Genomic DNA, 16,801 nt, shown 5'->3' with positions numbered 1-16,801 from the left:
ATTTATCAGTTACAGTTCAGATTTTCTTAGTCTGGCAGTGATGCCCAGGTTGGTTTCTGCTAATTGATTTCTGCTCTGGTAAGTTGTGATTCTCTGTAACCGCATTTCTATCTCAATAATTTTGAGGGCAGTGATTTGCCTTGTGCCCTTACTTCTCAGGTGGATCGAGGACGAGTTGTTGATTTTTCAATGTGTTCAATTTTTTACTGGTTAAAATGGAGTAGCAACTTCTAAGCTGCTTACATACTGAACTAGAAACCAGCAGTTTCTCTGCTTATTTATTAAAAACAAAAATAAACTTCTAAATTTATGCCAATACATTTTGACTTTAACTGAGAGTATATCTTGATTTATTATTTTTTAGTTTCCAAAATTAGATAATACAAGCATTTCTATGTTGACACAAAATTTGGCATACCTTTTTTCTTAAATAGCTTTTACAGGTCTTACAATCCAACAACTTAAATCCTTTTAAAATTCAGAGTCAAATAACTTGCTAAACCAGATATTAAAATAATATGTAGAACAAAACAAAATAGCTATTTCAAAACAAAATAGATATTTTTTAAAATCTGATTCTAAATAAAAGATAAGCATATCATACATTATTGAATATATAAATATTATTACATTTAAAATCTGAATTAACATATTCAAGCAAAGTCTAATATGTGAATTTCTAGATTTTTTTTCAAAAGGACTAAAAAAGATATGTAATAATTATGCAGTCTTCATTAAATTATGTCTACAGTTGCCAAGGAGATGAAACAAAATGTCCAGAACCTTTTGTTATCTTTGTAGTCAGCATGGATTGTTACTCAATTCATGATTCTGCATTACTAAAAACAGGAAATGGTCCACTGAAGGTCCATTTCAAAATAAATATTTATATTTTAAATATAAATCCTACAAAATATGTCACATATAAAGGTAAATAAACATATTTAATTATGACAGGTAATATATTGCAGATAAATGTTTTACAAAGCTTTTATTACCCTTACTTTAGAATGTTTCATTAATAGTGAACCACTCAAGAATTTTCATGTCGATTTCAAAGATTTGTTGCTTCCGAAAATACAGTCTTTTTGGCCCAGGAACAACACACATACTTTACCAATGAAGTACTAAACACTGCAGCTCACTGAATAATGCAGATTTATAATGGATTCAGGAAGAAACCCTGAGCATGTGTCACCCCACATAGAAATGACAGCATCAGTAGTCTGGCAACTATAACCCTTGCAATGATACTATTTTTTTAACTGAAACTCTATATTTTTGGTTTCAATCTCATACCATATGGAACACACACACACACACACACACAAAATAATCATACTAAATCTACTCTTAGGTTCAATAGGGAATAGATGGTGAAGATGCTTTTTGCAAAGTGAATAAAAAGAGTAATAAGGATACATCTACATTAGTTTGGCATAGGTAATAAAGCTTGGTTTTAAATATGTAAGATTATTATGATACAAGATAATCACAACAAAAATTATAAAACTAAAAGTTCATATATATGTGTTTGTATAAACATAGTCACATGCCATAAATACTAATTATGTCAAAATACCAATGTCAACTTAGTGCTCTAAAGATCAAATTCACACTTGTATGTGACTTTCCAAACATTACATTTCTAATTTACAATTTTTAACTCAAAAACACAACTTATCTCTTTTTGTGAACATTTTAAAAAACGATTTTAAAAATCTGCTATGCTGAATGCTTATTATATATAATATATATGCATATACAAATAACATGAAAAATAATACGCTGAATTGTTTTTCAATTCTATGTTCCCCTATTCACAATACAGACCAGGCACAGGTCCTGGGCTGAAGTGCATATGGGGTAGGTTTATTCTACCTTCTCTTTCTGTACCGTCACTGTAAGAACACAGCCTGTGGTAAGCACCAAGAGGGCACAAGCTGGATTTTTGAAATAAATTAAGGTCAATATTCATGTGTCAATTTTTTTCATTCAGAATAGGAGCTTTCATTTTCATCTCCATATGTATGAGAGCTGGTCAATACTTAAGCCAGAAGGAGCTCAAACTCACAATAATAGAGTAATTTTAGGGTCAATCTATTTCTATATTTTAATAGCTACACTTTTAATATGTTTCAAAACCAGGCATTCATTTATAAAGGCCCATAGTAGTATAAAGGGCAAGAAGGGAAAGATTCTGAATTCTCATAATCTCCATGAGCTGCTCTAAAGTCATTTTAAAGCAAACACGTTTCATTAAAAAGCATTTTTCTTAAAATCCATTGCCATTCCTGCACACAATACAAACAAGGATACTGGCATTGTGTGTGTGTGTGTGTGTGTGTGTGTGTGTGTGTGTGTGTGTGTAAGTGGGGCTTGGAGTATTACTATTAAACTCATAAGCTGAAATATTTCCATCATTTATACCTGAAACTGAAATTCAGATGGAAAACTGCTCATTAACTCTCAACTCCTTTTCTGAACAATGCTTTAGGATTTACAATATTATTCTCCAGAGTTAGATATTTACTGGCTCCAGAGATGTTTACCAGATTTTTTCACAGCTTACAAAAAAAGTATCTGAAAAAAAAGTCCAAAAGGCTTTAAACTGTTGAGGATTTATAATTAAAAAGAAGTAATACTGAGAAAATATCTGTAATTAATGTGCTTAGGATGGGAATCTCAAGAAAAAGAAAGAAAAATAAAGTACTGTATATCTTTGGTAGCCTATGCCCTTGAACAACAGTGGTGAAAAATCTAGTAAAATTGAACATAGTCCCACTAACCAATAAAATAAAAATACACAAATTGTCTTCATTTAAATAATCAAGAAATTTAAAAAGTGAAAATAATCAAAGAGAAATCATATGTTATTCTAGACTAAATCCATTTGACAAGGTACATTTTAAATAGCATTTTTTTCTATTATTGTAATAATAGGTTAGAATACTATTTTCAAAATACTATGCAAATGTTGCCACACTAACAATGCAGTTTGTTTTCAAACATAATTAAGTGCCTAAAAATTTATCAGATGCAACATGGCACTCTTCTTCAGAATTGTTTTCATTTCCTTTTAAAATATTTGTTTAATAAATAGTATCAGCATACATTTATATTGTTTCATTAAGTGATTTTCTTTATGGGAAAGACTTGCTTGAAATTATTGCTATTTTCATATATTAATCTCAATATATAAAATGTTATTTTATATTTAAAGCCTAAGAGAATTTGAAAACATTAAGAACTCATCTGAAATTAGGATAGAAAAAAATGCCCTTTCTTCAATATATAATTACCCTTATTATATTCTTACTTTTGCTTTAAAAACTAGCAAATAAGTGTCTTATTCATGCTCAGAATTTTGCAATGCGAAAATGTCCACAATATAAATGACATAGAAATAGAACTATATGAGAAGCAAAGCAGAAAAAAAATCGCAGGAAATTGTAATTACAAATAAATATATCTTACTCTTTGTAGTCCTTCATACCAATCATCTTGCTCAAACCAATTTGAAATGTAAGTCATCCAAGCCATAGATTGTTTCTACTTTAATCAAGGCAATTGGAAACTCAGCATCAGAATAGTCAGCACCTAAAGTAACAACAATGTGTTTCAACCAAACAAGATTTACCAAAATCTCCCTCGTGAAATGATGTTCAGTACAAAAGGCTAGAACTGCACAAATATTTCAGCTGAAACCATTTTAATTATTTACAAGTAAATAAGAAAATAAGAAAAAAATCGGTAATAATGTTGGATAGTACCAGATAATGCTATTATCAAATATTTTATTAACCTTTCTGTTTACATTCTTAAAAAACAATCTTAGATTTAACTTTTATAAGAAACAGGTCAATGATTTCTAAAAGTTACCAAGTTAAAAATAAGGTATCCATAAAAATCACAAAACGGGTAGCAGAAAATGATTTACATTTTCAACCTCAGGAACTGAAGCTTTCTAAGTTAAAAGGTATACAATGATAAAACCAATCCTATATTTCTGTTTGCTTCCAGCCCCATAGTTGAGTTAAATCATTTTACATTTCAGTTAATTGCTAACCACCTAACCGCATCAAAAAGTTTAAAGACACCATTTAATATAGTGCTAATATGTTCAACAGAGTCAAAATCACATGAATGTAATTTAATTCTAGTTTTATCATTTGTAGAAGGAAATATTTACTAGCCAAGATGAGTAAGATATTTCTTCCTACACTGGAGAATATTTGGACTTCAAAATATCCTCTATCATGTTTAGATGCTTAATTCAACATACAACAGGTTCTAAGTGATCTTTTCTTCAACATAGACAAAATAAAGGAAGGAAGGACAAAGGGCCAAAGGATGGACCGTAGGAAGTGAGGAAAGAAGGAAGGAAGGGAAGAGAAAAAGGGAAAATGAGTAAAATAATGAAAAGAGAATTAAGCAACAAAGGAAAAGAAGGAAGGTGGGTAGGGGAGGGGGGAGATTACAATTTTTGTAATTTGAGTGTTTCATTCTTCAATATCCAAAAAGTAAGATAGCTTTTGTTCTGGCATAGGAAGATACACTTGTATGGAATATAATTATCACTGCAGCTAGTTGAGAACAGCCTTATCTCTACTGTGATTCCTTACTCTTTAGAAGTATTTTCAATAATATCTGAGTGAAGCCTCAAGTCAAAATGTTTGGGAATAGGTTCTTGCTTATGCAATAAGCTCCAGGACTGGCAAAATCTCTTGCTTAATTTGTTTACATTTCGATGACTTCCTTGAATCTGTTATCTTGGCTATTCTGCCTTGCTCTTTTAGTTTCCACAAAGCGCCTGGTTCCTGCCTATCTGCTCAGGTTTTTAATCGCCTGCCTTATCCTATCCTCTGGATTTGTCCTCTCTTCATTGTTGTCTCTGGCTTATCGTATTTTGAGTTGCAATTCTTTATCTAAGTCCTGCCATCAGCTTTTTTTACCCTACCTTGAACTTTTACCTAGTACTGGCCCAACAACTCTACCAACCTTGTCTCTGCTTCAGTAATTCCCGTGTGTCTCCCATAACACAACCTACAGGCCATACCAAGCTCCTAAACTCCATTTCGAGCTACCTGCTGAATCTAGATCTCTCAGCCCTTTACCTGACAATCTCAATATTAACATATTTAAAGCCTAATGTATCTCTTTCAAGTAAGGTTTTCCTTTCTACCACCCCAAATATTCTTTCTCTTACATTCTCCATTTCAATGACTATCATTATATTCTAGATAGTAACTTGAGATGAAAATATCAAGTCATCTTTGATTATTCCATCAACCTCATCTCCTCCTACTACATTTGATCACTAAGTCTTACCAAATTACTTTGAAAAAGTCTGTTCAGAAGGCCCTTATCTTCATTATTAATGCCACTACTTTTAATGAAACCTTTCATTGTGTCCTGTACAAACTAATGCAATAGTTTACTTACTGTTCTCTGCTTTCAATGTATTTCCCAAATATATGTTGTCCTTCTATGCTTTTAAGGCTTTTTGCCTGGAAGCTTTTAAATGTTTTCCCCAGGCTGCCCCTTTCACCTTTTCCTGTGAGTAGTGAGCTCTTGCAAGTTTTTCAAGACTCAAATTAAATATCTCTTTCTTTTGATGACTTTCTCAAATCCTCAAATCTCTTGTCTGTGCTCCTTCATATCTATATTTGTAGGTATTAGATAGTGATTATTTGTGTAGACATAAATTGTGAGTTCCTCAAAAGACCAAGCCTTAATCATCTTTGTATAGAAGATACAAAATGTATGTTGAGTGAATTGGCACATGCGGTGCTATGAAAGTTTGTCACCTAGTGACAGTTCACATGAACTGAAGGCATATATTACTGAAAGTTGGAAAAGATCTAAGGAAATGTATCTAAGTAAAATGGGATTACTATCCAATTCCTTGTGGGGTAGCAGCTAAACAAAATCACTTAAGAAATTGTTTTTGGTGTTTTTTAAGAGTAAAATAAAACTTGAATTAGTAAAAGTACTTTGTCATCATGCCATCACCAAGTGTGTCTTTATTATACTATTAGAAATCCAGTGTAAATAAAATACCTTATTCATAGAGCATATAATAGTTCTTATTTCTTATGTCCTGATACTTTTCCATGAGCACTATTTATTATATTTGCAAGGAATAAGAAAAGCAGGAGATTTCATATTATGTAATCTCAGATTAAATGTTATCTTGCATAAAAAATACTTTTTTTGTTGTACTCCAGGTATTTTGATTGTATGAGAATAGATGGGATGTGGTTCATTTAGTATAAGAATGGTAAATGGGTTTTAACTCTCACCCCTCCCTGGGGTGCAGAGTTGAAACCTTTAGCTGACCTCAGAGGGGAAGCATGCCATGATCTCTCAGCAGTAACTGAGAAAAGAAGAAACTTTTGAGGAAATTTATTACACATCTTCACATCCCTGTATCTATGTCCATGAGTCTAATTGATATTTCATTAAACTCACACATTTAACTTATTTTAGTCAGAAAATTCTTCCTACCTATTAAAATTAGTGATAGAAATAAATGACAAAAACAAAATATTAAATATTACTAATTAAAATAAAATAGAAAATGAAGTAAAGTAGTTTTCATTGTCAGAAAACTTATTGCAGGCATTGAGTAGTCAAGCACACAAGTAGTCTGTGATTTCTCCATTTTTTTCACAAGATGACTTTTGGCTATTCTGGGTCTTTTGTGGTTCCATATACATTTCAGGACTATTATTTCTATTTCTGTGAAGAGTGTCATTGGTATTTTGATGGGGATTGCACTGAATGTGTAGATTGTTTTGGGTAGTACAGACATTTTAACAATATTGATTCTTCCAATCCTTGAACATGGAAGATCTTTCCATTTTGTGTCCTCTTCAGTTTCATCAATGTTTTATAGTTTTCATTATAGACTCTTTCACTTCTTTGGTTAAGTTTTTTCCCAAGTATTTTATTTTATTTGTAGCTGTTATAAATGGGACTACATTCTTGATTTCTTTTCTTTCTTTTTTATTTTGAGACACAATTTCACTCTATCACCCAGGCTGGAGTACAGTGGCACAGTCTGGGCTCACTGCAACCTCCACCTCCCGGGTTCAAGCGATTCTAATGCGTCAACCTCCAAAGTAGCTGGGACCGCAGGCGTGCGCCACCGCACTCGGCTAATTTTTGTATTTTTAGTAGAGATGGCATTTTGCCATGTTGGCCAGGCTGGTCTTGAACTCCTAACCTCTAGTGATCCACCCACCTCACCCTCCCAAAGTGCTGAGATTACAAACGTGAGCCACCACATCCAGCCTTGATTTCCTTTTCAGATTGTTCACTGTTGGCATATAGAAATGCTGCTTATTTTTGTATGTTGATTTTGCATTCTGCAACTTTACTGAATTTATCAGTTCTAGTTTTTTTGGTGGAGTCTTTAGGTTTTCCTAAATATAAGATCATATCCTCTGCAAACAAGGACAATTTGACTTCTTTTGTTCCAACTTGGATGCCATTTATCCCTTTCTCCTGTCTGATTGCTCTAGCTAGGATTTCCAAAACTAAGTTGAATAACAATGGTAAAAATGGGCACCCTTGTCTTGTTGCAGATCTTGAGGAAAGGCTTTCAGTTTTTTCCCATTTAGTATATATATATGGCTTTTATTGTGTCATGTTACATTCCTCCTACATCCAGTTTTTTGAAGGTTTTTATCATGAAAGAATGCTGAATTTTCTTAATGCTTTTTCAGCATCAATTGAAATGATCATATGGTTTTTGTCCTTCATCCTGTTGACATGATGTATAATTTGATTTGCATATGTTGAACCATCCTTGCATCCCTAGGATAAATCCCACTTGGTCTTGATGAATGGTCTTTTTTTAATATGCTGTTGAATTCAGTCTGCTAGTATTTTGTTGAATATTTTTGCATCAATATTCATCAGAAACATTGGCCTTTAATTTTCTTTTTTTATTGTGTCTTTGTCTGGTTTTGGTATTAGGGTAATACTGGCCTCAAAGAATGGGTTTGGAAGTATTTCCTCCTCTATTTTATAGAATAATTTGAGTAAATTTGGTATTGGTTTTTCTTTGGTATTGTTTGGTATTGTTTGGTTTTTCTTTGGTATTGTTTGGTAAAATTCAGCAGTAAAGCCATTGTGCCCTGAACTTTTCCTTGATGGGAGACTTTTTATTATCATTTTGATATTGTTACTTGCTATTGGTCTATTCAGGTTTTGGATTTCTTCATGGTTCAATCTTTGTAGGTTGTGTGTCCTTTTCTTTTAGGTTTTCTAATTTATTGGCATGTAATTGCTAATAGTATTTTTAATGAACCTTTCAATTTCTGTAGCATCAGTTGTAATGTCTCTTTTTTCATCTCTGAATTTATTTAGGTCTTTTTTATTATTAGTCTGGCTTACAGTTTGTTTTTATTTATCTTTTCTGAAAACCAACTTTTCACTTCATTGATCTTTTGTATTTGTTGCAATTTCATTTATTTCTGCTCTGATATGTATTACTTCTTCTACTAATTCTGAATTTGGTTTGCTCTCGCTTTCATAGTTCTTTAAGATGCATCATAGGTTTATTTATTTCAAGTTTTTCCACTTTTTTGGTGTAGGCATTTATTGCTGTAAGTGTTTCTCTTAATACTGTTTTCAATATATCCCATAGGTTTTGGTATGTTGTGTTTCCACTTTCATTTGCCTCAAAAAATTTTCAATTTCTTTAATTTATCCATTAACCCAGCAGTCATTCAGGAGCATATTGTTTAATATTCATGTGTTTGTATAGTTTCCAAAGTTTTTCTTGTTACTAATTTCTAGTTTTATTCCATTGTGACCAGAAAAGGTATTTCATATGATTTCAACTTTTTTGAATTTTTTAAGACAGTTTGTGGCCTAACATATGGTCTCCCCTTATAAATGATGCATGTGTTGGGGAGAAAAATGTATATTCTGCAGCTGTTGGATAAAATGTTCTGTAAATATCTATTAGGTTGCTGAGGATAGGCCCCCAAATCTGGCCATAAACTAGCCCCAAAACTGGCCATAAACAAAATCTCTGCAGCACTGTGACACGTTCATGATGGCCATGATGCCCACGCTGGAAGGTTGTTGTTTACCAGAATGAGGGCGAGGAACACCTGGCCCACTCAGGGTGGAAAACCGCTTAAGGCGTCCTTACACCACAAACAACAGTATGAGCCATCTGTGCCTTAAGGACATGCTCCTGCTGCAGGTAACTAACCAGAGCCCATCCCTTTATTTCAGCCCATCCCTTTGTTTCCTGTAAGGAATACTTTTAGTTAATCTATAATCTATAGAAACAATGCTTATCACTGGCTTGCTGTCAATAAATATGTGGGTAAATCTCCATTCGAGGCTCTCAGCTCTGAAGGCTGTGAGACTCCTAATTTCCCACTCCACACTCTATATTTCTGTGTATGTGTCTTTAATTCCTCTAGCACTGCTAGTGTCTCCCCGACCAAGCTGGTCTTGGCATTGGGTGATAACGATGTCCTCTCAGTGAGGACCATATGGGCCTATATCTTAATAATAAGGAAGAAATGGAAATAGACCATTTCTCACAAAGCCTGAGGCTCAACTTAAGTAAATTCATTTAATGACTTGAGTAATGTGACCTGCCTGTCTTCGTCTGTTTGTTTTGCTATAAGGCTGGGTAATTTATAAAGAAAAGAGGTTTATTTGGCTCATGGTTCTACAGGCTATACAGGAAGCATGACACCAGAATTTGCATCTGGTTAGGGCCTCAGATTACTTCCACTGATTGCAGTGGGGAAGAGGAGCTGGTGTGTGCAGAGACGACGTGGAAAGAGAGAGGGAGCAAGAAAAGGTGAAGGAGATGCCAGGCTTTTTTTTTTTTTTTTTAAACAACCAGCTCTAATAGGAACTCATAGAGCAAGAATTTGCTCATTACTGCAAGGATGACACCAAACAATTCATGAGGGATCTACTCCATGATCCAAACACCTCATTATAACCTCACTGCAACATGGGCAATCAAATTTCAACATGGATTTTCAGGGATAAACATCCAATCTATAGCACTGCCCTACTCTAACTCCCTCCATAAGCAAAAGTATATTGTCTCTGGAGGAAGATAACATTAAATTATCAGCACTTAATAAAATAATGACCAGGGCAGGCAAAAATACAGAAATCCCGAGTTATGCTTGTTTCCACTTATATATAAATGGAACACCTTCATTTCCAGGAACAATGGAGAAGGAATAAAAGCAAACCTCATTTGTCTCTGAGGAGGGATAGAAAACTCTCCTTTCTGACCCTAGGAACCAGGGAAAAATCACTAGTTCTAGGAAAAGGGAAGAAGCAAAAGCTGTCATACACTAGGGAGCAGGCTGGGAAAAATCTTAGTCCCCAGTTCTGTCCAAAAACAAGGCATAGATCTGCCACTGTTTGAGTAAATGCAAAAAAATCTCTCTTACTCAACACTCATACATACAAAGCAGAGACTGGCTGCCACAGAAAGGGGTTAAGGGGTATAGGAGAGACCCACAAATCTTCGCTAAGAACCTGACTCTCATAAACTGGGGATCAAAATTGTAGTATAATACTACATTAGGGTACTATGAAATAATTCGAATGAACTATGATAATCAAGTCAAACATAAAAGGATACATATTACATGATTCCATTTATAGTAAGTTAAAATAAGCAAAATTAATTCTGTGTTATTAGAAGTTGTGAAAGAGTTTTGAGGGGGAACAGAAACTGTAACTAAAAGAAGCCCTGAGGGAGATTTACAGGGAGTTTACAATATTTATTTTATGCTAATTATGCTAATGAGTACATTTTGCTGCTATAAAACATTAGATTACAATTTCTGCTTTCAGGTATATAATCTGAATAAAAAGAAATTACATACTAAAAATCCACAGCAGTGCTTTCGAATATTAACAGAATTAAAAGGGGAAAATGCAGAAATTAACATGTCCACATAGAGATACAGTGTAATTAAATTATATTTTCTAACTTCACTTGGGCAATTTCATTTCTCCTTTTTACTTTTCCATTAGAGTTTTCTGTCCACCAACCCCAACCAACAATATTTCAGGACACATCTACTTAAATCTATCTCTGGGATATAGTACAAATTCTTCTCTAATCCACAAGTATTGTTAGAAGCAATGTCAGGGACAAGCAGATGAAGAAGGCAGAAACAAAAAATAAATAATCCCCATGATGGGGCAGGAATAAAAACAGAAGTCTTTCTAAATAAGCTGAAGATGGATTAGATCAAGGAAATGTGTTTGGTATCCAAAGAAATACCAAGAGGAAATGTAACGACTTTGCCATAATCATCTCAGCCTGTTTATGTCACATCTATAGCAGGTCCTCTACATCCTTAATTCTTACTATTACCACAGAAAATGTGTACTTGAGCAGATCTCCACTATCATGTTCTGAAAGGCCTGAAGAAATCTACATAGAAAAATATTTCAGATTCAGTATTTCATACTTTGATCAGACATTCCAAGCTCACCCGTTAACAACAAGAAAAAATAGTGCAGCTGACCACACTCTCCAATTATTAGTGATTCCAGTTTGAAATTTTTTTAAAGATATGGGGTCTCACTGTATTGCCCAGACTGGCCTCAAACTTTTGGGCTCAAGCAGTCCTCCCACTTTAGTCATTTAAGTAGCTGGGATTACAAGCATGCATCACAGTAACCTCCACAGTTTGAAGTTTTTAGTGACAAAGTATATACTATGCTTCTCTTTAGCTTAGGTCATATACTATCTTTAATGTCCAGTACCAAATAAAGTAAAATAGTTGAAAAAGGAAGTATTTTTACCAGATAATTGGAATATATAAAAATAAAGGCCAGGCATGGTGGCTCACGCCTGTAATCCCAGCACTTTGGGAAGCCAAAGAGGGAAGATCACTTGAGGCCAAGAGTTTGACACCAGATTGGCCAACATGGTGAAACCCTGTCTCTACTAAAAATATAAAAATTAGCCAGGTGTAGTGGTACATACCTGTAGTCCCAGCTACTCAGAAGGCTGAGGCACAAGAATTGCTTGAACCTGGGAGGCAAAGGTTGCAGTGAGCTGAGATCGTGCCACTGCAATCCAGCCTGGATGACACAGATTATGTCTCAAAAAAAAAATTAATTGATTAAAATTAAAATAAAATGGATACTATACTCTAAAACTGAAAAACACAGTATCTGAAATTTATATCTCAATGGATGAATTTATTAGTTGATTGGATACCCCAAAAGTCACTATTAGTGCAGTGGAACATAAATAAATGGTATATGCCAAAATCAATGCATAAAGAAAAAGAGAAATAGAACAAAGCATAAGAGACAGATAAGGTATGCTGAAAAGTTAAACATGTATGTAAGAGTAGTATAAGAAAGAGAGGAAAGGGATAATATAGTGGAACCAAAGACAGAAAAAGAACGAGAAATTTCTGAAACTGATTTTAAAACTAAGATTTCTGAAGCTACCAAGCTCCAAGCAGGGTAAGTTAAACCGATACCTTATCTATGCACATCACACTAAAATGACAAAAACCACAAAAAGAAAATACTAAATCTTAAAAATGGTCATGTTACAGTCAAAGATCAACAGAAATAATGGAGTGGAGAATGCAAAGAAATTACATTTTAAAGTGCTGAGAAAAAGATAACTAAAAATTCAGTAAACATAATTTAAAAATGGAAGAATATGAATGTCTTCATTGTAAGTTTTCATACAAACAAAACCTAGTAAATTCATTGCTAGTAGACCCATTCTAGAAAAAAAATGTATGGGATTTCTTTAGGTAGAAGGATAAGAAACATGAAAATGTTAGAAATATTGAAGATCATCAGAAAGGGAAAATACGTAGTTAAATATAAATAAATATTAACTATACAAAATGATCATTGTAATGTCATGAAATTTAAAATATTTGTAGCACTAAATTATATGAAAACAGTAACACAAAAGACAGCAGGATAAATGGAGTTAGTATTAGTATTAAAGAAGAGGTAAAAGTAATCATTTGTATTAAACCATAACGAGTCAAATTTACATACTGGAATCTCCAGGGTAATTACAAAAAAGAACAGTAAATAAACATACTATTAGCAAGTTAATTGAAGGAAAGTGTAACTCATTAAAAATTGTAAATCAGAAAACAAAAATTGTAAATGAGAAAAAGTTTGTATATATAAATAAAATTATAACAGTTAAATATTGAATAAGAGAAAATAAAATTACAAATCAAAATAAAATTAGCATCTACATTAAAAAATTCAACTCTTTACATGGGGCACACTTTAATAAAAGGTTACAGAATGGTTCAAAGTCAAAGATCAGAAAATGATAAACTATACAAATATTAACCAAAAGAAAGATCTTACATATATCAAAGATAAAATAGATTTTAAGGCAAGAAATATTACCAAAAAGAGAGGAACGTTGCTTAAAAATAAAGGTGACAATGAGACTGAAATATATAATAATCCTAAAACTGGTTGCATCCAAATGACATACATAGTTTTCAATTATATAAAGCAAGAATGACAAAAAAAGAATGACACAATTAAAGGAAATCTATGTAAATCTACACTCATAATGGGAGATTTTAAGTAACAAATCTCAATAGCTGATAGAATAAACAGATAAAACCCCATAGGATCTGAACAACATACAGAAAAGGATTCAACTGACATATATATGATACTGTACCCAATAATGATAGAATTCACATTCTTTTCAAATAAACATGGGCTACTTACAAAAATAAACCATGTGCAGAGCCATAAGGAAAATTTAACCAAACTTTAAAACACTGAAATCATTCAGAGTATATTTTAAAATCAGGATAGAATTAAGTCGGAAATCAATAAATAAAACTACAAAATCCACAACTATCTAGAAATTAAAGAATGCATTTCTAAATAATCTTGGAATCAGAAAAGAAATAAAAATGGAAGTTAGAAAATATTTAGCACTAAATAGCAAAGTCTAAACATAGAAATTTGTGGGTTGCAGCCAGATCAATGCTCGAGTGGGGGAGGATTATAGCATCAATTATATTTCACTTTTTTCTAGTAGAAAAGGAGAAGGAAGAAAAGTCAAAGATTTAAGTTTCTATCTTTAAAAACTGGAAAAAGAAAAGCAAATCAAGCCCCAAAAATGTAGAAAAGGAAATCATTCCAAAAAGAGGTGACAGCAACAAAATAGTTTACAAACATTCAGTAGAGGAAATCAACTAAAGCAAACACTGCTTCCCTTAGATCAACTCGCAGAAGGATTGATCAAGAAAAATACAGAAAAAACACAAATATCCATATCAGATCCTTATCAGGAATAAAAAATACATCACTATAGAACTTACTGACATAAAAAAATAAGAATACTATATCCACCTTCACACCAATATATTGGATAACTTGGATGAATGGACACATTCTTCAAAAAGAAATACAAGTTACCAAAGTTGATAGAAGAATGAGAAAATCTATTTACCCTGAATATGAATATAAGTCTACATGTAAAACTTTTCCCACACACACTCTTCCAGGCCCAGATCATTTCACTGGAGAATTCTTTAAAATAGTTCCAAAAGAAATGTTACACAAACTCTTTGAGAATATAGTAAAAGGAATCACTTCTCACTTCTTTGTATCTTCCCCAAACCTGAAAAAGACATATAAGAAGGGAACTACACAGCAATGTCTCTCATAAATTAAACATAAAAATCTTAAGCAAAAAAGTAAAGATACATCGAGTTAATGAATTAGAAGATTAAATGTTGTGAAAATGTAAATTCTCTCAAAATTAATCTTCAGATTTAATTCAATCCTAATCAAAAATCCTAGCAGATTTTTTTATGCATGAAAAGTGCCAAGCGAATTCTAAAATGCATATGAAAATGTAAATGCCCAAGAATAGCCAAGGCAGTCTTGAAAAAGACTGAGTTTTATATGAACAAGCCTAATGTTACACTATCCATTATAAAGCTATTATAATTAAAACAGGGTGGTGGTGATGCAAAGATACACAAACTGACTAATGGAACAGCAAGAGTCCAGGATAGATCTCTTCATATATCATTGATTTATGGTGAAGGTGACAATTCAGTGGGGCACAGAACAGACCTTTCGGTAAATGATTCTGCATAATTGAATGCCCTTATGGAAATATAAGTATGTGTGTATATATATATAATATATATATATATAATCTTGACAGTAAGCTAACATAATTTTAAAAAGAGAGGATGATTATAAAAGTAAATACAAAAGTAAAGTATTAAAGCTTTAAAAGAAAACTAATGATAACATCTTATCTTAGGGATAGGAAAAGACTCATTAAATAGGACACCAAAAATGCCAATCACAAGGGAAAACATTGACATATAGGACAATATTATGGTTACAAACTTATTGCTATAATTTGGATGTTTGTCCTCCCTCAAACCTCATGTTGAAATTTGATCATGATGTTGGAGGTGTGATGGATGTAATGGAAAGGTGTTTGTGTCATGGGTGCAGCTCTCTTATGAATAGATTAATGTCTTCTCTCAGGAAAAGGGTGAGTTCTCACTCTAGTTCCCAAGAAAGCTGGTTGTTAAAAAGACCCTGGCACTCCCAGCTCCTTGTTGACTTTCTTGCTGTGTGTTCTTTGTACACACCAGCTCCCTTTCACCTTCCACCATGAGTGGAGGCAGCCTGAGACCCTAACCAAGTGCTCACTCAATCTTGAACTTTTCCAGGCATTAGAATCATGAGCTTAATAAGTATTTTTTCTTTATAGCTTACTTAGCCTTGGGCATTCCTTTATAGCAACACAAAACAGACTAAAACACTTGCATTCATCAAGACATTGTTAAAAGTGTGAAAGGCAAGGGAGAAAATATTTACAGCACTTATGTTCAACAAAGGACACTTACAACCAAAAAAAAAAAAAAAAACAGACTGGCAAACCAATAGAAAAATGGACAAAAGGGAAGATAAGTTCAGAACCTGGATGATCCAAATAACTAAGTAGCATATAAGAAGTTGCTCAATAACACTAGTCATAAGGGAAATACAAAGTAAAACTGCAAAGAGATACTGCTACACTCCCAACAGAAGGACTAAAATGCTCAATACCACAGATTGGTGACAATGCAGAGTAACTGAAACTCATATACTGCTCAGGGGAATGTAAACTGGAGCAAATGCTTTGGACAACTCATTGGCCGAATCCTCTAACGCCAAACAAATACATACCCTATGACCAGCATTTCCACTCCTAAGTGTATAGCCAACAGCAATGGGTAATGTTCATCAAAAGACATGTATTAGAATATTCACAGTATTTCTATTTATAAAGTATAAACTGCTCAAGTATACTTTAATAGTACAATGATAAATACAGTATATTCATACTGTGTGGAAAAGTTTATAATAATGAGAATAAGTAACAACTACATGCAACTCTATAGATGAAACTCACAAATAATGAAATAAGCCAGATATAAAAATAATATTGTATTCCATGAATACAAAGCACAAAAATGTACAATATTTATCTATTCTGCTAGTGGTATCCTTGGTGGTAGTAGTGACTGCTGATAATGTTCTATTTATGCTTAAAAACAAAAATAAAAACAACCTAAGGGAAGAATTGCCTCTGGATGATATGTTTGTGAAGTATGAATCATAATCATCATAGTCAATGAGTTCTTTTTAATGAATTACTCAGCCCTCATCTCCTGAAAATTTAACCAAAATTCCTAGCCAGAATCCCTAATTGTTCTAGTCTAACCATTAAAAAATCACCTGT

The 16,801-nt window shown here is 33.0% G+C and overlaps 1 protein-coding gene and 1 non-coding gene across 6 annotated transcripts in view; both read right to left on the bottom strand.

Moving 5' to 3' along the window:
- The window catches only part of WDR17 (WD repeat domain 17), a 112,735-nt gene that overhangs the window by 79,029 nt on the left and 16,905 nt on the right, over positions 1-16,801 (bottom strand). For 3 of the 5 annotated variants that reach the window (XM_030816340.1, XM_030816343.1, XM_030816341.1), the window contains exon 2: positions 3,478-3,600. The exons of the other annotated variants lie outside the window; for them this stretch is intronic. In XM_030816340.1, the coding sequence (XP_030672200.1) occupies positions 3,478-3,543 (66 nt within the window). In that variant the 5' untranslated portion in view covers positions 3,544-3,600. The remainder of the gene's footprint in view (positions 1-3,477; positions 3,601-16,801) is intronic. 5 annotated transcript variants of the gene reach the window in all.
- On the bottom strand, positions 1,807-1,938 carry LOC115836164. The gene has a single exon (XR_004031154.1). It is a non-coding gene; the product is annotated as a small nucleolar RNA SNORA51 (small nucleolar RNA).

Source organism: Nomascus leucogenys, chromosome 7b (genome assembly GCF_006542625.1).
Source record: "Nomascus leucogenys isolate Asia chromosome 7b, Asia_NLE_v1, whole genome shotgun sequence".
Lineage (NCBI taxonomy): Eukaryota > Metazoa > Chordata > Mammalia > Primates > Hylobatidae > Nomascus > Nomascus leucogenys.
This window is presented reverse-complemented; position numbering and strand designations above follow the sequence as displayed.